Below are 26,480 nucleotides of genomic sequence, written 5' to 3'. Positions count from 1 at the left end.
AATTTATATTGCACCTTAATATAAAATACTATTTTATTGATATATATAAAATCAAAAAAAATATTTTAATTGAAATTGAAAATATAAACAGAATTATATTGTTGATGTCTTGGTCATATTAAATTATTTATTTAATTTAGACCTAACTTATTTAAATAAAGTATTGAATAAAGTATATTCTTCACATTTTTATTTGGCATTCACAATATATATGTATATATCTATACATAAATATGAATAGAAAAAGACACAAATGTTCAATCAATTTGGTCAACCCTTATAACCAATTTCTGTCACATCAAAAATACATATACATATATTCAACATTCTCACACCTATATACCTATATTTGGAAACAACTAATCCAAATATATTATCAGTTTTCGCACAAAAACCAATAAAGCATTTCTACCTATTTCCAAATGTTGGAAATTGAAAATGAAATAAAAACACAACCAAACGGGCCCTAGGATTTTGGGACTACAAGTCTTGAACACGTAAAGCGTGGGACCAAAAGTGAGAATAACGCTATCTAGTGGGACCAAAAGTGATATTTTGCCGTTGACCAACATGGACCATACCAGCTGACTAACGGCATGTGCGTGTCACGTGCCGTTTCCGTCAGTTTTTAACGGTGTGGGACTAAAAGTGTTCAAAAATTAGGATTTTGGGACTATAAGTGTTGAGCACCTAAAGCGCGGGACCAAAAGTGAGAATGGCCCTATTTAGTGGGACCAAAAGTGAAATTTTGCCATATATTTGAGATAAACTTAGGCAAACACCCTTTATTATATCCTCTAATAATTGTGAAACAATCCAAGAAATTATCATAATGTTTGGATTCGTTTTCTGAGTATTTTGTTGTATTTTATGGAAATAGAGAGAAAAAAACAAAGATAAATAAGTGTGTGTTAGAGATAGTATCTATGTTTGAATTTGTTTTTGGAGATAATTTAAAATAAATATTATATATTTAATGTTGTGTTTTGGGAGACAAAAATTACTATTCATTGTCAAATCATGTCTTTGGAGATAATTTAAAATAAGTATTATATGTTTAATATTGTATTTTAGGAGACAAAAATTACTATTCATTGTCAAATCATGCCTTTTTTATATATATTTATGTATATATGTGTGTATATATATATATATATGTATGTTTTTATGCTAAAACAGTTAAAAACACCTAAATAAGGTGTTTTTGAATAATGGCAAACATTGAGTATATTTTGACTTGTCTCGAAAATATGTTGAAAATGAAAACAAACATAGTGTATGTGACTTTGCATTTAACATTTTAGGGCTCAACTGTCTAATGATGAAGGATCATACATTTTATAATTTCAGGCTTGAGCCTATGATGTAATGATGATGGGCATTGGGCTCAAACTTGTCCATGTGGCCCGACCCGAATTCGCTCGACCCAAGTAAAAGGTCCATCAATCAATTACCTAACCACATGCATCGACACTCACACAGAACTGCCGGATGACGACATCGTCCATCTCGTCAGCTTTCTTCCAAAAATAGTCCAAACAAATTCCAAAACCTCGAAATTCGAAGATATATATATAAATATAATGGAAGAATGAAGAGTGAGGTAAGCATAATCAGCCTACCGTGGAAACTGTAAAAAGTCTCTGGGGTGCGGCTGCCTTTTTGAGCCACTCAATCAATCAATCAAACTCCAACCCGCAATTTCATGATCCACATGTATATAAAAAAGGGGGCAAGAGCCAGAAGGGGCAGAGAGAATCGATATGGATCCGCCCCAGGCTCAGTCTATTGATGTTTCAAGCTCCAAGAGCCCTCCAATGGAGGACGAACAAGATAAAGTTGTTGATGAATGGTAATAAGCTACTCAAACTCCTCTATTTCTTTTCTCCGTTTTCATTTTCTGGAAAGATTTGAATTTGAGGTTTATGATGAAATGCAGTTGCTCTTGCTGGTATGACTGTACGGATGCCTGCTTTGACTACTTGTTCTGTAACCTCTGTTAGTTCTTCTCTCTGCTTTCCCCCCACACTTCTTCACTACTCAACTTAGATTTCTGTATTGTTTTCTTGTATTTTGCTTCGGTTTCTCCTCTGTTTTTAAATGATAAAAGGACTGTCTTTGGTTCTTCTGATCTATTATTTTATATATATATATATGTGTGTGTGTGTGTGTGCTCGTGCGCGCGCGCGTTTCTTGGGAAAGAGAAGTTAATAATTGAGTTGATGATCATTTAATTATGTGATTCTATGGTTGGCTTGAGAAGTATCTCGATTCTCGGGCTAGTAAAAAGATGATAATCTCTAGTTACGAAGTATATCTGAACAGGCAGATAGATTATGATGATGTACAGCAAAATCAATTATCTATCAGGCTGTGTTTACTTCAAGTGAGTGAGTCGGATATCTCCAGATACATTGAACATGTAAGCAGAGCAAGAATTCTTATGTTTTAAGTTTTATGAGAACGCGCCAACTGTGTTTACTGTACGAAAATTTACACAAAGTTTAAGAGTTGATGTGCAGAAAAATGACTGTTGGATACCTGGAATTCAATTCAAACAAGAATCTCTATGTATAGTAAGTTGGCAGTGCAATTGTTTGATTAGAGAGAAAACATTAATGGATTTGGACTTGATTTAGGGCCAGCCTCAGACCTTTATTCCTTTGAGATAAATTGTTAGTCAATACTTAGCGTCTCGTCTGATAGTCTTAGCTCTCGTTCCTCTGAAAGCTGTCTTGCGATTCGAATAAGCGCTTCTTCTTTGTCCCCTCTCCTTCAATTTCTTCAAATTCACCTGTTTCAAGGTTCACTCTCGATATCGGATTCTTTAGCAGTTGATTTGCAGTCTCAACAAGGGCTTCAAGATTCTCAGGAGTTGCAATGTCTAGTGAATACTTGTCTCCAGATAATGTATTGTCCTATGCGATGTATACAAATGTTAAGAATTTTAGTTATTCCCATGTAGCAATATTTCATAAATTTTTAGTGCTAAAATGCAACTTTAGTCGGGGTTCACACAACCTGGATACGGAGGTAATTGTTCTGGGTATGGAGGGATTGGAATAGGGTGGAAACATGTATGTCGACCATGTCGGAGCTTGCATCACCGAAAACATCGAGCAATGGTATGTTGCCTTTTTTGTACACCCATCCAAACAAGCCCCATCTGGCTGCTGTCTCTGCATTGTACTCGTGCGCTTGCTTGACTATGCCGGTACCCAGAGACAAGACCAGGATTTTACTGCTGTCTAGTGGATCCATTTGCACATACTCAGAGTCTCCAGCCAAGATTCCACTGGAAATGTGGGATATGGCTATCAGAGTCTGTGAAATTCAATCAACTTCAGTAAGTTCCAAGACTTCGCCACTTAAATTGTTGGATGAGAAGATCATGCACAGGTTTGTGAACTGTGAAACACATTTGACCTTTTCCTACCTATTTCTCTTTATTTACCTTGCTTATCTTATTTATTTGTACGACCATATAAGCTTTTCAAAACATTTTATAAAATGTCGAAAAATGTTTGATAAAATTTTTAGAGAATAAGCTTAGAAGATCCAAAAAAATAAGTTGGTAGGAACATATAAAAAAGTAAAGAATTCCCCAAATTATTTTTTTACGATTTTAACAAACTCTTTCAGTTCTAATTGTATTAATTACAGAATTGTCATTGCTAAATAAGATCCAGCATCTTATAAGCTCTCTCAAACCACTTTATAGTATGAGCTTATGTTTTAAATAAGTTTAGCCAAACACCCTTTCTTTGGCTCTGCCACAGATAAAAAGATAACTCTGCTTTTCGCTGCATCATGTAACTTACAGGATTATTGGCTGCAACCCCTCCATCAATGAGATCATAACTGGTGACTTTTCCTCCTTCATCAATGGTTTCAAAATAGTGTGCTGGGAGATATGTAGGTGCTGCAGAGGTGCCTATGCAGATATCAGATAGATTTGCGTTTCTGTAAGCCTTTTCCTTTGCCTGCCCCAAAATTTGAAGCAAATGAGCATTAATTTTTGCATCCACTTGGGGTAGAAGAATGCATATAGAAAAGATGCATACATCTGTAGTAGTGAAGATAACCGGTTGAAGCCGCTTGATATCAAAGGCCGGTATCACCAGATCTGTTAACGTCTCCTTTATCGTGAGCTCGCCTAGTTGTTCCCTTAGCAATGTCCTCAGATATCTCCCGTTGTACTTGGGACCAAACAAGTTCTTGAATGTCTTCAGCAAGTTATGGCGGCTTCATCACATGCAATACAATTAGTGACTTGTTCACAAAGTGAAATTTAGAAAAGAAAACGTAGTAGATTCAAAGCCCTTGTCAAAATATAAATAATAATTACTGAAAGGTTTATCTGTACCGATCTGACTTGACTTAATTGGTCACATAGCAAGTATACGTTTGCTTACCTTGTGATTGTCTTAATTTTACTTGGCGTCATGAATGCATGCGTTCACCCAGACTAGGTATGGAATAGTCGTGAGTAATATAATTGTGTATAATGGTTGTTGGTTTAAACATTTTCTTCATCGGTCAATCTTCCAACTTATGACAGATTTCTCCTACTTTCACGGTTGCTCAAGATAGATTTTTACTGGGATCGCTTTGAATGAAAATACAATAAAAGTCACTCATCAACTGTTTATACTGGAGTATCTATAAAACATTGCAAAAATTAGAATTAACCTGCAACCAGGAAACAGTCCAGGACAGTGCTGCAAATAGAAGTCAACAATGTCTTTCGCAGCATATATGGGGCGTTTTTCCTCATTGGGCGCAGTGATCATCGTGGCCAGCAAACCTCCAGTGCTGGTTCCAGCAACTATATCGAAGTAATCCGCGAGTCTTGATTCCGGTCCATCTCGTTCCTGGAAACATTGCATTTCCCAGTTTTCATTCATGAGAAACGATTCGAGTTTCTTGGCATTGGGTTAAGGTGGAGAATGGAGAAAAACCTGGAGCTTGGATTCAAGAAAGGCAAGAATTGTGGCAGGGATAATGCCCCTGATGCCTCCTCCATCGATGCTCAGCACAGTCACAATGCTCCCCTTTCTGGGACGGATTAGGAGCCATCTCACAAATCCACTTGTTTTCAACTATATTAAATGTTTTAATTGAATCGTTTTTCTCTTTTATAAATGGAGAACAAGTTCACATTGTCTGATTCTTTCCTTAAACACGAGGTGAATGTTTTGAGTTTGGGGACATGAATCATCATCTGAGATTGGTGTTGGAAACATGTTAGTGACTGGTGATTTGGATACCGTGCAAGAATTGTCTTTTTTATTCACTTCTGACTTGTTCAAGTTGAGATAGTTTGGTTTACAAGAGAATATTGATTTTCTACGAAGCTTGAACCGTCATGCAAAACGTGTTTATTCATCACCCCACACATACAATTAAGGGAGCCCTTATAATAACTGCCATCGGCGGACAAAAATGTGAATTATTCTAAATGCCTTTAATTATAAATACTTTTTTCTTTTATTAATAACTATTCTTTTTTATTAATTACTTCAATTAATAGTATCTTATTCATAGACATTTAAAGTTGATTTATTTTATTATTTTTATCTATTATGCACATGCATCGAGTGTGCTTCAATTGCTAGTATATATAAACGTAGCTAAGATGTGGTACTTACCAATTGGAAACAACCTTAACTCCTATCAAACTTAACAAAGCTTGTGGCATGCATGCACGTGCTGTTTCCATTATAAGCTTAACGGAATTAAAATCTACGACTAAAAGTTCAATTTTTTTAAAGTTATAGAATACAATATATGAGTTCAAAAGCAATGGGACCAAAATCATAAAAAGAATTAATTTGTAGGAGGTAAAATGTAATTTTAGCCATCAAATTCAAACACACTTGAAGTTGAAGTTGAGTTTTGTTTTATTAGGTCACAATTTTTACACAATTGTTGCTGTTCATGTGGTCCTTGGCTTCAAAAGCCTCTTGGAGCTAATTGCTGCATTCACAAGGCTTAGGTGTTAGGAAGTAAGAATCCTAAATCAAGCAATGCTTATTGATGTAGGCAAAAATTGTTTGGACAAGTCCTAAAATAGAAATATTAGACTTTGGGTATTTGGTTTTATTTTTAAAAGTTCATTTTCAGTTTTACATTATTTTCATATTTAAAAACTTGTTTGTTTAGCTCAATTCCGTTAAAAAGATCAATTCTAATGGAAATCTACAACCTAGATTCACTTTCTTATATACACTTTTAGGCCTCATTATTTCTTTTGTCTTTAGTTATGAGGAGGACATGATAAGACATGTTATCATATCATTTTTACCGAACAGTTCAATAAAGCATCTTCACCCAACTTGAAGTAATAAATCTTCTTCTGCCTTGAAAAGGAGGGAAGTCCCACAAAAGTTCCCGGCCGTTTGATTTTATTTTTAGTTTATAGTATTTTCAATAAGATGAAAATACTTTATTGATTTTTGTGCAAGAAATAGGATTGTATGTATTCAAACATAAATTTATAGATGTGAGAATTAAGAATTATATTAAGTTAAAAATGAGAAAATTAGGTTAGAAAATAAGAATCGTAGAAGAGTTTTCTCTGTGTTATGTCTGTATTATCATATTAAGCTTAACAGCCTAGAGTTACTAATTTTGTCCGCCACACGTAAATTGATATTGTTGATGCATTTTCAGATATGAAAAATCGTGATTAAAGTATTACAGTTTAGTAAAAATAGGGTTAAACAATCATCTCATCTAAAAATTTAAGTTAATAGAGAAAAAAAATATTTAATACTAATATCTTAATATGTCCCCTCACGTTGTAAAAAAATGGATGACAATGAGATTTCAGCCTAAGACTTCATTTGATTTTGATACCATATTCTAAAATTTTAACATATTAGAGAGAAAAAAATCATATAATACTAATACCTTAACATTAAATCAAGATCATAAGAATGAGACACAATCAGATCACCAAGCAATTCTACATGTGTACGTACCCCTAATCATTTGGGCTTAGGTGATTGAAGCAAAAATTGAAGTTTTATGAACAAGTTTGAAATTATGGTACGAGTCCCGTTATATATGTTGGTATTTATTTCATTTCTATTTGTGTATTTGTCACTTTATATGTGTTATTATAATTTACTTACAATTATATTATTGTATTGATTGAATTGAGAGTAATTTGTAATTTATTATTTGTCGTTTTTTATATAATGATGCATCGGTGGAATTGATAATACTTAAAAAAGAAAAAGGAAAAAAAAGATTTGGGCCCAAAATGTCAATTGGGCTGTAACCACAGACAAAAAAAGACAGCACGCGCATCACTGTTCGGACACCCCCCACTCAAAATTCATATCACCACGATTTAAGGTAGGTTGGTGGTTATTACTTGTCCTGGATTTAGACTACTTCTATGTTTGTTTTGGTCCATCTCAGATTTTCACTTTACTTTCTTTGCAGTTTTCCCCCAAATTTGACCTTCTGGTTGGAGGTGCCTCCACCACCCCCCAAACCCATCATTTTGATTTTCAATTCCAACATAATGGTGCTACACATCATTGCTCACCTCTTTCATCTCAAGTCAATGTCAAAAAGAGACGGTTTAGCAAGAGAAAAAGAGACGGTTTAGAGTCGGAAGATTCTTTAATTATATGGAGACTAGTGCCCAATTAAGGATCTTTCTATTGTTTTTTTTGTCTGAGAGAGACACACACACACACACACAATGTTATATTATAGTAATTCTCATCTCATTAGTCAACTTACGTACTAGTATTTTCTATTAGTATTTATATGAATTATGTAATATTTGTATTTAATTAATTGAAATTTGAATATGTATGTTGATGTGTATTCAGTCTTTTTCCTTTGGGGAGAGACATTGACACTTAATTCTATCTTATGCTCTAGCTACATTATTTAATTGTAGTCCCTAGTAAATAAGTTGACCAACAATTTGTTTAATTTTCACTCAATTAACATAAAAAATTATTATATCATTAAATCAATTTATCTTCAATTATGTATATAAATTATTAATCAATTAATAACTAATAACAATTTACCATACATTAGACAAAAAGTACATTCGAAGTTATATCTTACTAAGATCTATGTATTTTTTACTTGAACCGGGTTGTACCTGATTTGACCGACCCAAAAATTCAAATATCAAAATCGTCAGACATTCGAAGGCAGCCATGACTCCATACAGTCCCCCACACATAGGCACTCTGTAAATACTAGAGTTCCTAGCTCTTCGATTTCATTTTACTCAATTACCTGATCTAACTTTATCATCAGAGGATTTTAGTTTGGGGGTTATCCTCACAAGCTTAAATTATATTTTAGGAACCAATACAATTCGTGTTGAGAGCCTCGAGCGAACCCCACCTCCAGCCTGTACATCCGGTGGACTTTACTTCCAACTCGGACCGTTAAAGGGTCTGGTAACATATACGTACAACCTTAATTCCGATCATAATTGAAATCTTCAATTTATTTCATAACTTATTCTAATCATCCCAAGCAATCTCAAAATTATTAACTTGAATAAAATAAATCAGTAATTTATATATATATATATATATGTGTGTGTGTAGTCCACCGTATAAAGCTATCCCATATTTTCTAAACCTTCTAGAAAAGTATGATTTATTTTCAAAACCGCGGATTGACATCCACGACGAGATCTTAATCTTAAATATTATAAAAAATGGTTGTTATAACTAAGGAGAATAAAAGAATTGGCAAGTCAATTTAAGACTACATGCGGATGGAAATACGTTCCTAGGAAACAAAAGCTAAGGTTGCAAGCCAACTATAATTAATACAAATTTACATGTGATTTTCGTGCTTAATTTGAAAATAACGAAGAGATAGAGTCTAAAACAAATAACATAAAAACTGTACCGAGTTGATTTTACCTTTTTTGTTTTACATATTCCCCAAAATTTGACATAATTACAAATATCTTATCATTATTTGAAAAATTACAAGTATTCCCCTCATTTTAATATTCGTCTAAGAAGGAACTCATTCCGTTAAGTTTTTCATGTAATTTTTGTGGTGAACTGACAAAAATATACTTTTAGATTATGAATTATAACCTTATATATTTTTTTGAATTTTTCTAAAATATTTTTATGGATTAATACGCCTTATGAATCTTTAAATTACTCACCCTTAATTTTTTTTTTTTTATAGTTGTGTAAAAAAAATATCAAGTTCTAAGATAGTAATTTTCACATCACCATCTAAAAAATAATATAATAAATTAATTTTCAATTAAAAGAGTTATTTGTAATTTTTCGAATAATAAAAAAATATTGATAATCATATCAAAATCTTAAAGGAGCTAGGTAGCTATGCCTAGCTACCTAGCTAGGTCGGGTCAGACCTTCCAAGTGGTGGATTGAGGCTGTGGGCTTGAGCCTACAGAATTTGGTTATGGGCCAATTTTCCAACAAGATTGATGACCAAACGGGGAAATGCTGGGAGAGTTATAAAATATATATATATATATATATGTATATATAAGAGCGCGGCGAAATCTTTGCACTGCATCATATTTTTATCATTTATTTAAATTATTTGTTGATTTTTCTTTGAGATGTTGCGAGGGTGGTTTTGGTATCTCATGCAACCGTTATAGATAATAATTTTTAATTTCAATGGGTATTGAAAATTTCTAAAACAATAAGGTGATAATTTATAATTGTAACAAATTATAAGGGGGTATACATGCAATTTAAGTAATGTTAATTGATTAGAGAAGTGGGGATGTGCAGGTGGGGTGGTTGGTGAAGAGTGATGATGAAAGGGCAAAGTGAAAGAGAAAAAGGTTAGAAGGTAGAATTGATGGGTTTGCCACTTCCAAGTAGTTATTACAATTTGTAGAACATCATTATCACAATTAGGATGAATGGGTCGGAATTAAATACTAGGCCAAGGGGCATGTGCCTGTCTATTTCCCCACACCATCTCATAAATTTCAACCTGAATCCCACAATATATATATATATATATATAAAGTATTATATATCAATTTTTTTTTTAAAAAAAAATATATGTTTTCATTTTTCTTTCATTATTAATTGAATTAAAATTAAACAAGCTTTAATTATCAAGCCGAACACGAACTAAACCTGATCTTTTATGTATATTATATTGAGCTTTGAACATAGATACAATTTTATCGGACAAAAAAAATATACTCAAACTTGATGTATAATATTTAACGAGCAAAGTTTATATAAACTTTTAAATGTAACTCTGAAATCGAATATCGAGTTTTTTAGTTTATTTTTCCATTTCTAAAAATCAGATTAAAATTACCATGATCCCACTATTTTTCATTTTCTTATTCTTTTTTTTTTGGCATTTTCTGGCATTGGTAATTCTTTATTCCTCGTAAATTTTCTTGTCATGTTATATTAATATGAGTGTGTATTTCACAAAAATCCAGGCATAGATTGCTAAATTTATAAAGTAAGGTAGCAATTAATGATTAAGAAGCAGGAGGCAATATGCAGAAAGGGTCTTGTCCGAGGCAAAAATTGTCTTGGTTTGAGGAATCAAGAATCGGAAAACCATAGATTTTATTGCATGTGGATTTACAACCATTTTCAGATTTTTAAGGGGTCAATAACAATTTACTTCCCGTTATATTCAAAATGAAACATTATTTTTATGAAAAAATATAACAATTTATTCCTTTATACTTTTTAAAATAAAGCAATTTATCTTTCAGTATAAGGAGGTGAATTGATTCATTTTAAAAATCATAGAGGGGTAAATTATTGTATTTTAAAAAATATAGGGAGATAAATCGCTATTTATTTTTTTTTTATAATAGGATAATTTGCTCATTTACGATTTTACAAGGGGGTTGCTTGTATTTTTTCTAATTTTTAAGTACTAGTATATACTACTCCCACAACCTTAATAACCACCCATGAAAAAGGAAAGCTGAGGTTTCATTAGGCTGTTACCTAGAAATTAATACCTGCCTATAATTTACATTTTGAGAAATTGTATTAATATTTTCTGATATTAAATTTAATCAAATAAATATATTTTTATTTTTTGCAAAGCTATAAGTATGCACCATTAAAATTGTAGTTGTGATTTTATGTACACATTATTTTCTACACGAATGCTTCATGAGATATGTCACTCTAACATCCCCTAAAACAGTGTATTTGTAATTAAATAAAAATTAGTGGTATTTGTGTAATTAAGCTTAATTTTAGAAAATATCGATCTGATTTATCCTTAATTTTGTTAGATTCATTAAATAAAATAAAAAAAAATTGAGATGAACAATTGATTGATTTGATAAAATATGAAAACTAATTCAGATGTATTATAAATAGAAAAAAATTAATAAAATATCTGGACAAAGTCAAAACTATGAAATTTTGAAAGGAAGGGAAAGGGGTTAAAATTGATAATTATTTTTCATAAATTGTGCACATGGCTCTCATTATTATGGTTAATTGTCACAATTGATGATTGTAAGATTTTCTAAATTAGACCAAATAAAAATGCATTTATTTAAAAAATATTATATTTATCTAATCTTGAAAGAAAATGCATGTAAAAAATATGAACAATAATAGTGTCTTTCTTAAATTGCATTATACTATTAAAAAATAATATTTTTTTAATCAAATATTACAAATATTTTAGCCACCCTCGAGGGCCAACAACCATTGTATGGTCATGGTCAATGATTATTTGCTACGGTTATTTTATTATTAATATGTTGCATTTTTTGTAGTGATTGGAACCAGAGGCGTCAACTCGTATTATCACCCGACGTGCAGGTGTAAGTCTCATTTTTATGTGAGTTTATTATAATTTATTATTTAATAATTTTTAATTATATTGGCATATTAATTAAATTGATGCGTTACTCAATTTATTGAAATATTAATATCTAAAAAAAAGAATTCAACAGCAGACTACATTTTCAAAAAAGAAGAAAATTTCATTGGGAAAACTTGTACAGCAAACAAGCCTGGAAAAATTATTGTTGAGAAGTTATTGGCCAACTTTGTAGGAAACGTAAGCCTGGCAAATTAATAATGATACTATTGTCATTGTCTTAAAATGGATAGTATATGTACAGAACAAAAGACTGCCCCGGGCCCCTGCTGCATGGCGCATGCATCTTCTTCCTCTACACAGACCCCTACGTTACAAATTTACCTAATCCACCTACAAATAAAACCCGTTTTATATACGTTTAAGGGAGAATAGAAACAAAAGCGTCAATTGAGACACCAAAGTTTTTATTTTGCGGCTGATGTAAAAATGTCGGCTATAAATCGCTAATTTCATCCCACACTCTCTGCTTTCCATGTCCTTACACTGCTTTCCCAGTCAATTTTGACCGTAATTTATTCGTTCACATTTTTTTTAATTATTGTTTTTAAGTTTTAATCAAATTTTTTTTTTCCTTTTCTTTTTTTTGGGTGGGGGGGTGGGGGGGATTATTTTATTTAATTAGAGAAGCATGATTGAGATTGTGTTTGAATAGTTAAGATTTGGTGTGCAGCCCAATGTGAAGATTGCGTCTACACCAACCAAGGATGCATCAACTATTCATGCACATTAATGGAATAATAAATAAATAAACAAATAAAGATGAAGAGTTTAATTAAAAAAATATTATTGAAATTGAGAAAAATAATAGAATTTAGGAATATACATGTACATGATCTAGACCCAAACGCCCAAAAATCCTTAAGAGTCTTGATTGGTGGGGGGTTTCTATTCTTTTTTTTAAAGAAATATTTAATTTGTTGAACGATTTGATTAATGTTTTTTTTAACTATTATTGTGACGTAATGAATTTCTGTTAATTCTTTCTATATTAAATGTTGATTTTAAAATTAGTAGCTCGATGAGATATAAATTGTGAGGGTGATCAAAGTGCTAATTCAGATCAACAATGAAAAAGAAAAAAGTGATTTCAGCCAGAGAAACCCCCATGAGTCGAGTTTCGTGGTTGGGGGTGGGCCCCTTTGAGGTTACAAAACGTTGACGATGGTATGTAAAGTTTGCGTGGGGATGGTAGAAATATGAGAAAAGAGAAGAAAAAGAAAGAATAAAATAAATAAATAAAAGGAAAAAAAAAAACAATGGAAATAAACTCAGGTTGCTTGCATTTAATTCATTAGATGAGTGGTTTATTTAATAATATTGTTAAGTGGAGGGGAAGATAAATCAGGAAAGGTTACTTTATTTCAGCAAAGTACAAAGAAAATTTCAATACTTTTACTCATTCATTACCAAGAATTCGTTCATTTGGCCTTAAACTCAAAATCGGATCTATATTAGTAAATTATTTATTATTATTATAATAATCTTTATTAGATATAAAAAAAATAATTTCTTACACGATTCGTATGTATTTCCACCCTCAAATTAATTATATATTTATTTTAATAAAGATATATAACAAACACACGTCAAAAATGTCAAAACTATAGCTACGCTAGCGCGTGAAAAAGGGCAAAACGGGACCAACACCTACCTTCTAATTCTTTCCCACATAAAAGCAGGCACAAGCAGCTCGTGCATCACCTACTTTTACATTTTTAACCCCACATTTCAAACTCAAAAACCAGAAAATCCCCACCAATCATCGTTCAGTTTTCAGATATTGAACAAAAAAAAAAAAAAAATTAAAGGGATAATTATGCTGTTTTTTTTTTTCTTCTAAAATTTAATATAATTACCCGTAAAAAATTTCCTCTGTTTTTGGGATTATATCTAACACCCTCGAATTTCTTTATGGTTAACAAACAATTTTTTTATTAGTAAAAATTTATCAAATAATGTAAATGTGAAAAAGGAATCTCAACCGTTGGTTCCAAGAAATTCTTACAATGCAATATGAGGATAAAAAGAAAAAAAGTTGTATGAATGTTGAGTTTGAAATTGAATGCTGTGGATTGGTTGATTGGGAAGAGCAAAGACAAAATGGAATTGTGGATTCTTGCTTCCCTTTTGTTTGTGCCCAAACGTGTAAGACAAAGTCCACTTATGTTTATAGAATTATAACTTGTCTTATCCTTCCCACTCTCCACCGTCTTATCTATTTATTTATTTGCAAATTATTTTATCGTAAACTCCAAAAATGCTTAGATACCAAGTTATCAAGATTCTCATTTTTTTTTCAAATTATAGTTTTTATATTATTTTTATATTCTCAACGAAAAATTGCGCTCTAAATGGTTGAGCTTTTTTTTGATAAAAATCGTCCAAAATTTATGAGTTTTCTTAAAAATTGTAGAGCCCGTGGAAGTCTTGAACATAAGACTCCGGTTTATATGCAACGATATATCTGTGTTGTATTTTATATTTTCGTGAAATTTTGACCATTTGATATTTTTTGGTAAAATATCGAAGCGAATCACATCAAGATTATGAGTTGTGGATTTGATATAGTGTTCAAATTAAGACTAAAATTTATTTAGTTGTCATTGCATTGTAGTTTTAGGTTTTTAGTGAAAATGTCATGCTATTGATGCTGAATTTAAAAGATTTTTGCGAGAATGTATATTTATAATTATGCATATCAATTTATTAGAAGTATTGATCTTTACGCCAATTATTTTTTTTTTGAAAATAAAAAAATAAAAGATCTTAACAATCAAATAGCTTGATCAAGAATTTGCTCAATAACTCATCCCCAAATAAAAAAAATTCTCAACATAATAAAAATGAAATTATAGAGATCTCATCAAACGTGTGAATATTTGATTTATTTTATGTAAGTTTGAACATTTATTTTATATTATACGAGCTTATTATAATTTATTTTATTATTTTCTATTATAATGATGAATTGATATATAAGATGTATTGTATAATTTATTGAGATGTTGATTGCTTCTGTGATGAAAAAAAAAAAAAAAAAAAGGAAAACTTGTGATTTGTTGATCAAAATGAAGGCCACCATATATCCTGGCCACGTGGACTTCAACTGTACACCCTGGACCACCCGACCCTACATTAATTATCTTTAATTATATTTCCTACTTTTTCTTTAATCCAAAATTAAATTTACCTTTTCTTTTTGGGGAAATAATTTCTCCTTTAAATTTATATTAATGTTTTCTTGACTAAAGCACCCATCGTCGTATACTCTTTATCAGCTTCTCAACAGATCCCTTCCTCTCACATTCTCACTCACCAAATAAATATTCAAAGTGGAAAACCCTTTACAAATTGTGTTCAAATCTTTGAAGATTTTGGGGGTTCTTGATATAAAAACCTGATTTTGAGCTCTTGAAGGAGGAGAAGGATTGACAAAGGAGTAAAGAAAAGCTAGCATTTTCTTGTGAAATGGGAGTTTGTACTTCCAAACCCAGACCCTCTTCGGAGCACAATTTTCATTCATCAGAAGAAATTAAGCCCTCCGTTGTTCCTGGCCAGGACGAGGATAATCCTGTTGGGCTGAAGACTAATGGCGGAAATGCGAGAGATTCTGGTAATCTTGGGGAGAAGAAAAAGAATGAAGAGAATCACGAGGTAGGTAAGAAGTCCCCGTTTTTCCCGTTCTACAGCCCAAGCCCGGCTCATTATTTGTTCTCGAAGAAGTCTCCGGCGAGATCTCCGGCGCCTGGAAGCGGGACGCCGAGGAGATTTTTCAAGAAGCCGTTTCCGCCGCCGTCTCCGGCGAAGCACATCAAGGCGGTGCTCGCGCGGCGGCATGGCTCGGTGAAGCCCAATGAGGCGGCGATACCAGAGGGAAAGGAGGTGGCGGAGAAGACGGGATTGGATAAGAGTTTTGGGTTTTCCAAGAATTTTTATAGCAAGTATGAGCTGGGAGAGGAGGTGGGCAGGGGGCATTTTGGTTATACTTGTAAGGCGAAGTTCAAGAAGGGGGAGCTCAAGGGACAGGAGGTTGCTGTTAAAGTCATACCCAAAGCTAAGGTGTGGATTGTTTATCTATTTATTTATTTTTGACGGAGTTTATTGGTGATCTGATATTTTGGCTATGATGGGATTTTTCTTTTTGTTAGAGAGATCTGATCTATGTGGAACGTAGTTTAGTTTTGTTCTTGTTTTCATATTATCTAATTTGAGTGCTGTGTGCTTTTATCTGCAAGAATGAGTGCTCAATGGAATAGTGTATGTTTTACGGAGCTGGACGATTGTTGACATAATTTGGGCATTTGGATTAATTCTGAATTACTTCAGTGTATGATTTTGAGTTGAGGATATGGAGTTTGGCTTGGTGTTTTGCTCAAATGTTGGTTGACTAGGTATTGTTAGGCGGTCAAGGGCTTGGTATGGTTATTGCTGTGGTTGTACTTTCTGTTGCTGTCTGTTGTTCTAACAGGTGATATGTTGAACTATATTTGAGTTCGAGGTACTGCAGTTATGTGTGGTAATCGTCATGCATATCTCTTCACTCAGTATATCAAGTTAAGATGGGGTTGGGGGTTAAAGCTTGGTGAACTACTACGATATCTTTCTGCTATCTGTTCAATCTTCAAAGTCTTCTGATAGTTTAAATTTTACAATTGTGGGTGAAGGCTTTAACTGCAGTTATTAGATCATGTGAAACAAGAAAAATGGTTGGTGAAAGGAGTTGATATATTAGCAAAAGAGAAAAAACCCGAAATGGAAGGTGAGGAAGCTTGCAGGTGTCCTCTGTGGCTCTGCCCAAAAGCTGATTCATTGTGGAGGGGATTCCCGCGTGAAATACTAATAGATGGGAAGAGAAGATTGATGTGAACCTTTAGTCGATTGATCTGAGGAGGATCTTGGGTCTACTTTGAATTAGCCAAATTAGTTCACATCAAAGCCTACGTATACGTGATAACGGGCTAAGAGTGCTGCTTACAGTCAGTGAGCAATATGCAGGCACCTATTGTAGATTCCACAAACATCTCATGTGGAATATCTCATCAGTATGCATACTTATTCTGTAAGAAACCATCATCATAGTGGTAGATAATAGCAGTAATCTTATTTTAATTCTGAATCTTGAACGTGTCAAGAAATGACCTATGGTTTCATTAGTTTACAATAGATGTAGGATAAATGTCTGATGCTGTTTCTAAAAATGTGGAACAATTTTTATGGTGTTTCATCTATAATATGGTTTTCTAATCTTGACTATATTTCATTACTAGATGACCACCGCTATAGCTATTGAAGACGTGCGCAAGGAGGTGAAAATATTGAGAGCTTTGACAGGACATAACAATCTGATACAATTTTATGATGCCTATGAAGATCAGGACAATGTCTACATAGTGATGGAGTAAGTTTTGCCTGCTTTTTCTGTTAGTCCTCAATCATTTTCTTATTAATACGCTGCACTCAAGTCCCTTGGTTGCTAAATGCCTAAAAATTGTTATGACGTAAATTGCTTTGTGGTGTGTAAATTCTGAACAGCCACTTTAAAACAGTTCAATGTGACTTAATTTCTCAGGTTATGTGAAGGAGGCGAGCTTTTGGATAGAATACTGTCAAGGTACTTCTTTGGTTTTCAATATGGATATTTTTTAAATTAAGAAGGCAAAGACATTTTCGTTCGATCTGATAGCCCTTGGATGCTAATGCAACAAATCTTTCCAGCATCAGTAGTAAGATTAGTTGTGTCTTTGTTATAGGGGTGGGAAGTATACGGAAGAAGATGCAAAAACTGTGATGACACAAATACTGAACGTTGTTGCATTCTGCCATCTCCAAGGAGTGGTACATCGGGATCTCAAACCTGAGGTAGGAGCTTGTGGGATATTTCTTAATGTACAAAAGGTTTATTAATCTGGTTTATGGCTTTCAATAAAAGCCTTAGTATGTTATTTAGGTTCCTATTTTCCCTATAAAGGGAGTTGTTGTGTCATTTCTAGCATGAAAAGGGTGCTGTAATAATGATCATTTATTAAAAAATATAATGGGAGGTGCACATGCAGGGCCCCCACCCAACACACTCACTCTCGGGGGAGATGAACAGGGAGACTGAGTGGAAGATTCTTGCTTCTTGTTGCTTTGTGTTTTCTATTTTGTTGATTCCTCAAGCCAATGTGGATTTTATGTAGAATTACGTTTATTTTCTTATTTTGGATTTGAAACTGATACATGTGGTCCTGTTTAACCAACTCTTGTACTGGACCAGAATTTCTTGTTTACATCCAAAGAAGAAAACTCAACATTGAAGGCTATAGATTTTGGATTATCAGATTTTGTGAAACCAGGTATGTCCTGTTTGTTTCATTAAATCGTCTGTATATCTGTGCTCAAAATGGCTGTTGAAATGAGTAGAAGGATATTGGTTCATTTCTGCAGATGAAAGGCTTAATGACATTGTTGGTAGTGCATACTATGTGGCGCCTGAGGTTTTGCATAGGGCATACAGTACTGAGGCTGACGTTTGGAGTATTGGCGTAATAGCATACATACTATTATGCGGAAGCCGCCCATTTTGGGCTCGGACAGAATCTGGCATCTTTCGTGCCGTTGTAAAAGCTGAACCAACATATGAAGAACCACCTTGGCCAACTCTGTCTTCAGAGGCGAAAGACTTTGTCAAACGTCTGCTAAATAAGGATCCAAGGAAAAGAATGACTGCAGCTCAAGCCATGTGTGAGTGTCCAACTGCTAATTGAACAAGAAGAATTTGATTTTTGATTTTGGAATCAACTTATGGTTTTTCTGCTTTCAGGTCATCCATGGCTCAGAAATACCAATGATGTAAAAGTGCCATTGGACATATTAATATTTAAACTTATGAAAGCTTATATGCGTTCATCTCCCCTCCGGAAAGCTGCTTTACGGGTATGTACTGCTTATTTTCCATCATATGTTGATGTGTGTATAAGAAGAACGTGGAACAAGCCCCTTGTTGGGCATGTATTGTCTGATTGAACTTGGATCTACTATGGCGTTAATTCCTGGATGACCATTTCTTTTCTCCACTCAAAAGATAATGGATACCACCTGATTTTAATAAATAAGGAACACATGTGTGATATTATTACTCCATTAGTTTCTGCATCATTCTATGATTATAGTTTCTGTGGGGCTCATTTGGGTGCATGTGTAGACATACTTTGATAAGCAAATTCATGTCATGGACTCACCGAAGAGAATTTTGACATGCTTATGGTGGTCAAGAGCACTGTTTTACGACTTGGGTCAATCATTTTCATATCATGATAACAAGTTTGAATAGTTGCTAGCGGAGCTTATTGTGGCTCATTGGTTCAGGACGTGATGAAATGGTATAGAATTGGGTGCATGGCCAGTGTCCTTGTCTAGTAACATAGGTTGATCATCTATTTATAAAGGGAAGCATGCAAATGCATTTCTGTTTGCAGGCTCCTCCACCATGCACACGATGGATGAAAACACCCCTAATCTAATTGCTTGATGATTTAACTTTCAACTTTGTCTTGCTGTGAACTGTTGGTTTCCTGGTTCTACTTTTTTGTTCTAATTCTGTTCTTTGTTCTGTACAGGCTTTATCAAAAACTCTGACAGAGGACGAACTTTTCTACCTAAAGAAGCAGTTTGCACAATTGGAACCAAGCAAGAATGGGACGATTAGTTTAGATAACATTATATCGGTCAGTAGCTTGCAAAATGTTTTCATTTGTTCTTATATTTTTCCAATCAAGACTTGATCTCAAGTTCTGTTGTTTGGCCAGGCCTTGAAGAAAAATGCGACGGATGCCATGAACGAATCTCGCATTTACGATTTTCTTGCTTCGGTGTGCTTCTGATCACTGCATCTTGATTTCCTAATTGACTATGATTTGCTCTCTAGGAATCTTCTACTGCTAACTGATTGCTTTTCTGTTATGATAGCTTAATGCACTTCAATATAGAAGGATGGATTTTGAAGAATTCTGTGCTGCTGCTTCAAGTGTGTATCAGTTAGAAGCTCTTGATAGATGGGAACAGCATGCTCGCTGCGCCTATGAACTCTTTGACAAGGATGGCAACAGGACTATCATGATCGAGGAATTAGCTTCTGTAATACATTCTCCATCATTCCCTTGAAAACTCAAGATCAAAGAACCAAAAACTAATCTTACATTCTTTTGGTATATTTTTGTTAGGAACTCGGCCTTAGCCCTTCTATTCCTGTTCATGCCGTCCTCCATGACTGGATCAGACATACTGATGGGAAACTCAGTTTCCTTGGATTCGTCAAGTTATTGCATGGTGTTTCCAGCAGGTCTCTTGCAAAAGCTCATTGAAACAGAACACCACAAACCTCAGCACCCCCGATATTCCTGCATTTCCCTGATGATCGATATGTCATGAAGTATAAAGGGCTAATCAGAGGTGATACCAACTCATCGTTCCAAACCTAATTTACGAGTAAATTGCCTCATGCACCATGCAAGATGCATCAGCCCAAGGTTCTAAGGTCCATACAGCTATCTGGTTCAAGTTGCATTTACCTACCCTGTCGTTGGTTCGGAGAATCAGAGTTGGGACTTAGGCATTGATGCAGTTCTGACAAGGGATCAATGCAGTCAGTCGTGTGCCCATTGTAAAGCCGTAGGCTTATACTTAAGTTTTGTGTTCGACAGTTGCAGCTGAGAATGTTTCTGGGCTGGACATTCGTACCTCGTCTGCTGACATACAACGCTGACATAATCTTGTATCTTCCCCTGTTCCTCACCCTTTGTAATTTAGCGATTGTCGTTCTTTTGTGTAACGTTTCAATCTCTTGTCTCATGAAGTTGGAATAGAGCTGTTGTTGATTTGTCCATAGATAAAATATTCTTGCTTCACTAAGAAACATGGAACGCTGGGACATAACTGAGAAATTCCTCCAAGGCGACAATGGTGTTGTTGAATATTGTAATGGAGTTGAAGAATGTTGATAAATTCTTCCTCCGGAATCTTCCACTACAGCAGTTTGGGTTGAGTCTTTTTTTTATATTGCATATGCAATTTGATTTATATCTAATGGCTCCTCGTGCTCCATACACTATCAAGCTGCCGCAGCTAGGAGGTGACCATGTCATTGGCATATCAACACGGGACATCATCAGCTACCCATATCGTCCAGTCAGCAACAGTGCAACTTAAACACCAAGTCAAATCCATGTCATTAAGTCGGATCCACATCAGCAAACCATGTGGGCAACAATGTCCAGACAGCATAATCCATACATCAACATGGCACGGATTTGATTCAAGGCCAGCCGCGCCCGATGCCACATCATCACAAGGTGTCATGAACAGATCAGCAGCATCTGTGTGAGTAGGAACAGGTGCAGCATTTTTTCCGTTTATCCAAATCAATTAAAGGGTGAATGAATTCCGGTTTACCCCGCTCTACTTGTACTTTTATAGATGCGAAACTTATGTTTAGAATAGATGTTCCTTTTTATTGCATATAGTGAATAAAAATTTGACAATAAAACTAGAAGCATAAACTTTTTATATTATTTCAAGAATAACATTATTAGGACATAGTATTTCTCTATCAAGATCAAAATTATTTAATAGATCGGTAATGGTATAGATCTAATTTTATGTTTATAAAATTTACTGCAATAGTATCAAAAATACTTGAAAAAAAAAAAGTTGTAGTATTTATTTATTTTAATGTATAGTTATTGTTTTTGAATTTCTTAGATATAAATTGTCCAACTATTGAATGCATCTAAATAAATTACATTTTAAATAAAAAATTTTGGAGTGACAACATAGATCATATATATATTACATAAATTATAATATTTGAGTTATACGTTTTTGAGGACATTTATGGTGAAAAGTAAATGCAATGAGATGTAGAGAGACGAGATTATGTGGGCAAAATATATTTATTTGATCAAATATAGAACTTCAATTCATGAAGCCAAGATCTTAAACGAAACATGAGCAACAAGAAGTTAAAAAAAAAAGAGGGTAATGGATGGCATGAGGTCTCATTTGTTGATGCGGGTTGCATCTTTGACGGCATCAACTGCACCTTGTGCCTTAGCCTGCATCTGCTCTCCAGCCTAAACAAAAATATTTGAGCACCAGTGCATGTTAGAAATACCAAAACCAGAGAGAGAGAGAGAGAGAGTTGTTGATGATAACCTGCTGCATTGATTCCTTGGCAGATTGGGCAGCATTCCCAGCCTTCTCCATCATCTGGCTGCCCTTTTCCTGTGCTTGGCCTTGTGCCTGCCCAGCTTTGTAGCTCATGTCCTGTGAACTATCCATATTCAAACACAAATTAACAAACCGGTTTGTATATCTATCAAAACACAAAAGTATTAATTGCTCTGGTGAGAAGTGCAGGTATTTATAGCATTTGCGGTTCCCTATTCTCCTATTCCCCCTCACCCCCTTAATTATTGCTATCTCTTACTTTGATTCAGTCTTCATCCCCTCATAAACATCTAAATATAAGGCCTCACAATCACAACTATTCATAATTACAATTTGCTTTTATATAATAATGTATTTTCAAATATATATATATAGAAATAAGAGGACCCAATCTCCAATTCAGGGTTTTTTTTTAATTTTTTCGGATTTTTCATAATTAATTTTAGATTATTCAGAAAGATGATAGTTTAATAGCTTATTTACTTTGTATTTGATTTTATATTGTGTTTATTTTTATAAGGGATAAAATGTGTAATTGACAAAATTACCCTATAATACAACAAAAATATTCACATCACAAAATATACAACTTTTCTAGATACTTAAAACTTTTTTATATATACATCTTATATCTATATCATTTCCCTCCTCACCACCTGATGGGTATACATATATCACCTCTATAAAAAGACTGAAACGCCCTTCATTAAGGGCATTATGGTCATTTCCGCGACCAGGATCCGCGTGTTTTGCAGCGGGCGGGTCGCAGAGGACCCGACCCGGGTCGCATAGACTAACGGAAGACCCGGACAATGACGACCGTTCGATCAGAATGTGAACCAGCAAGATAAGGCCACGTGGCCTAGTATTTGCCGTACAACTGTGTACTATAAATAGACCCCGATACGCCATAAATGAGGTAACTGTTATGCATTAATTGAGATCGAACTTTGAGATCGCATACATTTCACTCGATCAACCTAACTTGAGCGTCGGAGGGTCATTGTCGGGGACGTGCCCGACGAGCTCACGGTTCGTGTTTTTATTCTCAGGAGACCCAAAAATCTGGTTCGGAAGAGTTAATCCTTCAACGGTGAGATCGTCACAGGAGATCGAATAATTCGACCCGGATCAGTTGGCGCCGTCTGTTGGAACATCTTAGAATTCTTTATTATGGAAGGTTCATCGAGGAGAAATGATGCGGAAGAGGAGACGCCCAGGAAGGGAACAGGTGCCACCATTCAAATCACTCCTGACGAGTTGCAAAGAATGATAGAGGAGGCAAGCCGAAAAGCAATTGTGGAATACGAAAGGAGAACAGCGACCCCCCTGGTCAAGGAAACTGCTAGAAGGCAGTTATTCGAAAATGTGGAACCATTAAGAGAATCAAGGGTGCAAGGTGAACAAGAACATTGCAGCAAGCGACCGGCGTCGTCCGATGCAGGTTCTAGCAGCCACGGACGCGCGAAAAGGCAGGTTCTAGCAGCCACGGACGCGCGAAAAGAAGGGAGCCGGTGATATCCCGGGCCGAAGTAGAAAGTGTAGGCAAACAGATACACAACTTGAATAAGCAGATCGACGAGTTGAAGAAGCGAGGGGAGATCGTCTCGCAAAACAAAAATTCCCCTTTCTGTAACGACATCCTCATTCAAACAGTCGAGCCAGGGTTCAGGGTCCCCGACCTGAGGAGATATGATGGGATGAGAGACCCGCAGGAGCATGTGGCTGCCTTTGAAATGATAATGAACCTTTACGGACAATCAGCCCCAATAATGGCAAAACTGTTTGCGACCACACTCACGGGGAAAGCTCAAGAGTGGTTCACAAACCTGCCTCGAGCAAGCATTGAATCCTACGAGCAGCTCGTACAAAAGTTCAACTTCCATTTTGCGAGCAAGAAGAAGCAGAAGAGGTCCGCCACACATCTCTTCAATATCCGGCAGAGAGAGGATGAAACTTTGAAAAATTTCATGGGCCGGTTCAACAACGAAACCCTGGAGGTGCAAGAGTTAAGGATTGACATGCTCGTGAGCATCCTCATTCACGGGCTCAGGAAGAGCTCCTTCGCATCCGCCCTCGCACGAGATCCGCCCGTCGATGTTGAGCAATTGATGGCGCTAGCACAGAAATATATCGACGAAGAGGAGATGAACGCGATGAAAGACTCAGAATGAAGGGAGCGAGAGTACATCCCTAGGCGACCTCAAGAGGGCAAGGGAGGAGGAAATGACAAGCCTAAAACAGAGAAACGGAAGAAACCCAAGTATATTCCGAAGTACCACAATTACACTCCTTTAGCCATGTCTCGAGAGAAGGCCCTGATGATAGTAGAGAATACCGATGTGCTGAAGTGGCCAAGACACACGAGATACACCCCCTCCAAGAAAACTTCTAACAAATACTGCCGTTTCCACCGGGAGAGGGGACACAATACAGAGGAATGCTATCAGCTGAAGGATGAGATTGAAAGGCTTGTTAGGCAGGGGCATTTCCGAGATCGCGTGCCCCCAAATTGTAAAATCGGTGGGGAAGGATGGAGGAGCAGATCGAGAAGTCGTGATCGCGACAGAAACCCTGGCCCATCAAAAACCGACAGGGCCCCGATGGGCGGCAACAACGCTCCCACCAAGGGCGTTATATACACGATCGCGGGAGGACCGACCGCGGGAGATTCGAGCCGAACACGAAAGAGATGCGCTCGAGCGACCGGCTTGGTTCGAGAAAAGGAATTCGTGCTGAAGGTGGAGGACGAAGAGGCTATCTCATTCAACAGTTCGGACAGATTGGAGGAGGGTGGAGAACAGAACGACCCCATGGTCGTCAAGCTGGATATTGCGAACTTCACCGTTCACAAAGTGTTGATTGATAGCGGGAGCTCAGCGGACATCATCTTCAAAAATGTGGTGGATCGGATGGGGCTGGAGAACGCGAGGCTTGAACCCGTAAAAACCCCGTTAGTGGGCTTCGGGGGAAGTGAAGTGGCCTCACTGGGGACGATTGAGCTGCCAGTGTCCATGGGAGAGGAGCCAAAAAGAAAAACTTTGATGGTCAAATTCTTGGTGGTGGATACTCCTTTCACATACAACGTCATAATGGGTCGGCGGGAACTGAACTCATTCCGGGCGGTCATCTCCACGTAACATATGAAGATGAAGTTCCCTACCGAATATGGAATCGGGGAAGTGTCATGCGACCAAAAGGAGGCTCGGAAATGCTACAACTTGTCGATAAAAGGAGAGCCCAGGTCGAAGAAGCAGAAAGTTAGGGAGGACGCGGAGCCCCGACCGTATGAAGCCGAACACATGAAGCCCAGTGAGGAATATAAGGCTATACGGCTCGCAACAGAGGATCCCAGCAAAACGACCCGGATAGGGTCCAGCATGAACGAGGGAGAGATGGCCATGATTGACTTCCTGCGAAAGAACGCGGACATGTTCGCATGGAGTCCATCGAATTTCACCGGAATCAACCCGGAGGTCATTGTACACCGATTGAATGTGGACCCGATGGCTCGACCTGTGCAACAAAGGAAGAGGACTTTTAGTAGCAACAAGAACGAAGCTATCAGGTAAGAGGTCGAGAAGCTGCTGAAAGCCGGATATGTATCGGAAGTCCAGTACACGAATTGGCTTTCCAATGTAGTACTTGTCCCGAAATCTTCAGGAAAATGGCGAAGAAGTCCAGTACACGAATTGGCTTTCCAATGTAGTACTTGTCCCGAAATCTTCAGGAAAATGGCGAATGTGCGTAGATTTCACGGACCTAAACAAGGCCTGCCCGAAAGACCCGTACCCACTACCTCGGATCGATACCATGGTGGATTCGACCGCGGGATTCGAGCTCTTCTCAATGATGGATGCATACCAAGGATATCACCAGATCCAAATGGCAGAGGAGGATAGAGACAAAACTTCTTTCGTCACAGATAAGGGGATTTATTGCTACAACATGATGCCGTTCGGACTAAAGAACGCGGGTGAGACCTACCAACGTTTGGTTAATAAGATGTTCGGTGATTTGCTCGGAAAAACCATGGAGGTATATGTCGATGACATGCTGGTCAAGAGTAAGAGATCACAGGACCACATCAAAGATCTCTCTCAGGCGTTCAGCATAATGAGGTCGCATGGAATGAAGCTCAATCCGGACAAATGTACCTTTGGAGTGACAGGGGGAAAGTTTTTGGGATACATGATCAACGAACGTGGAATAGAGGCGAACCCAGAAAAAAATCAAGCTATAATGGGTCTGAGATCGCTCAATTCGATCAAAGAGGTGCAGAAGCTTACGGGAAAGATCGCATCCTTAAGCAGATTTATATCTCGCTCGGCGGACAGGAGCTTGCCGTTTTTTAAGGTCTTAAGGAAACCTAAAAACTTCACGTG

The 26,480-nt window shown here is 36.0% G+C and overlaps 4 protein-coding genes and 1 long non-coding RNA gene across 5 annotated transcripts; 3 read left to right on the top strand and 2 right to left on the bottom strand.

Annotated features, from left to right (window-relative positions):
• Window positions 1,486-2,149, top strand: LOC110012484. The gene is made up of 2 exons (XR_002287716.1): window positions 1,486-1,852; window positions 1,940-2,149. It is a non-coding gene; the product is annotated as an uncharacterized LOC110012484 (long non-coding RNA).
• Window positions 2,635-5,722, bottom strand: LOC105167582 (patatin-like protein 2). The gene is made up of 5 exons (XM_020695781.1): window positions 5,652-5,722; window positions 4,962-5,091; window positions 4,646-4,874; window positions 3,822-4,249; window positions 2,635-3,330 (listed from the first exon to the last, which is right to left on the bottom strand). Exons 1-5 carry the CDS (start codon window positions 5,720-5,722, stop codon window positions 3,013-3,015), a joined length of 1,176 nt encoding a protein of 391 aa, XP_020551440.1. The 3' UTR covers window positions 2,635-3,012.
• LOC105167461 (CDPK-related protein kinase) lies at window positions 15,153-20,946 on the top strand. The gene is made up of 11 exons (XM_011087201.2): window positions 15,153-15,948; window positions 17,157-17,287; window positions 17,459-17,500; window positions 17,640-17,748; window positions 18,146-18,224; window positions 18,316-18,612; window positions 18,692-18,804; window positions 19,488-19,595; window positions 19,677-19,739; window positions 19,837-20,004; window positions 20,091-20,946. The coding sequence occupies exons 1-11, from the start codon at window positions 15,358-15,360 to the stop codon at window positions 20,229-20,231; spliced, it is 1,842 nt and encodes a 613-aa protein (XP_011085503.1). The 5' UTR covers window positions 15,153-15,357; the 3' UTR covers window positions 20,232-20,946.
• On the bottom strand, window positions 21,800-22,276 carry LOC105167460 (stress-induced protein KIN2-like). Its single transcript, XM_011087200.2, has 2 exons — window positions 22,081-22,276; window positions 21,800-21,998 (listed from the first exon to the last, which is right to left on the bottom strand). The coding sequence occupies exons 1-2, from the start codon at window positions 22,204-22,206 to the stop codon at window positions 21,924-21,926; spliced, it is 201 nt and encodes a 66-aa protein (XP_011085502.1). The 5' UTR covers window positions 22,207-22,276; the 3' UTR covers window positions 21,800-21,923.
• On the top strand, window positions 24,396-25,235 carry LOC105167581. The gene has a single exon (XM_011087354.1). The coding sequence runs from the start codon at window positions 24,396-24,398 to the stop codon at window positions 25,233-25,235; it is 840 nt and encodes a 279-aa protein (XP_011085656.1).

The sequence above is a fragment of the Sesamum indicum genome, linkage group LG8, assembly GCF_000512975.1.
Source record: "Sesamum indicum cultivar Zhongzhi No. 13 linkage group LG8, S_indicum_v1.0, whole genome shotgun sequence".
In the NCBI taxonomy this organism is placed as follows: Eukaryota; Viridiplantae; Streptophyta; class Magnoliopsida; order Lamiales; family Pedaliaceae; genus Sesamum; species Sesamum indicum.
Note: the sequence above shows the minus strand (reverse complement) of the source record. Positions and strands in the feature narration are given on the sequence as shown.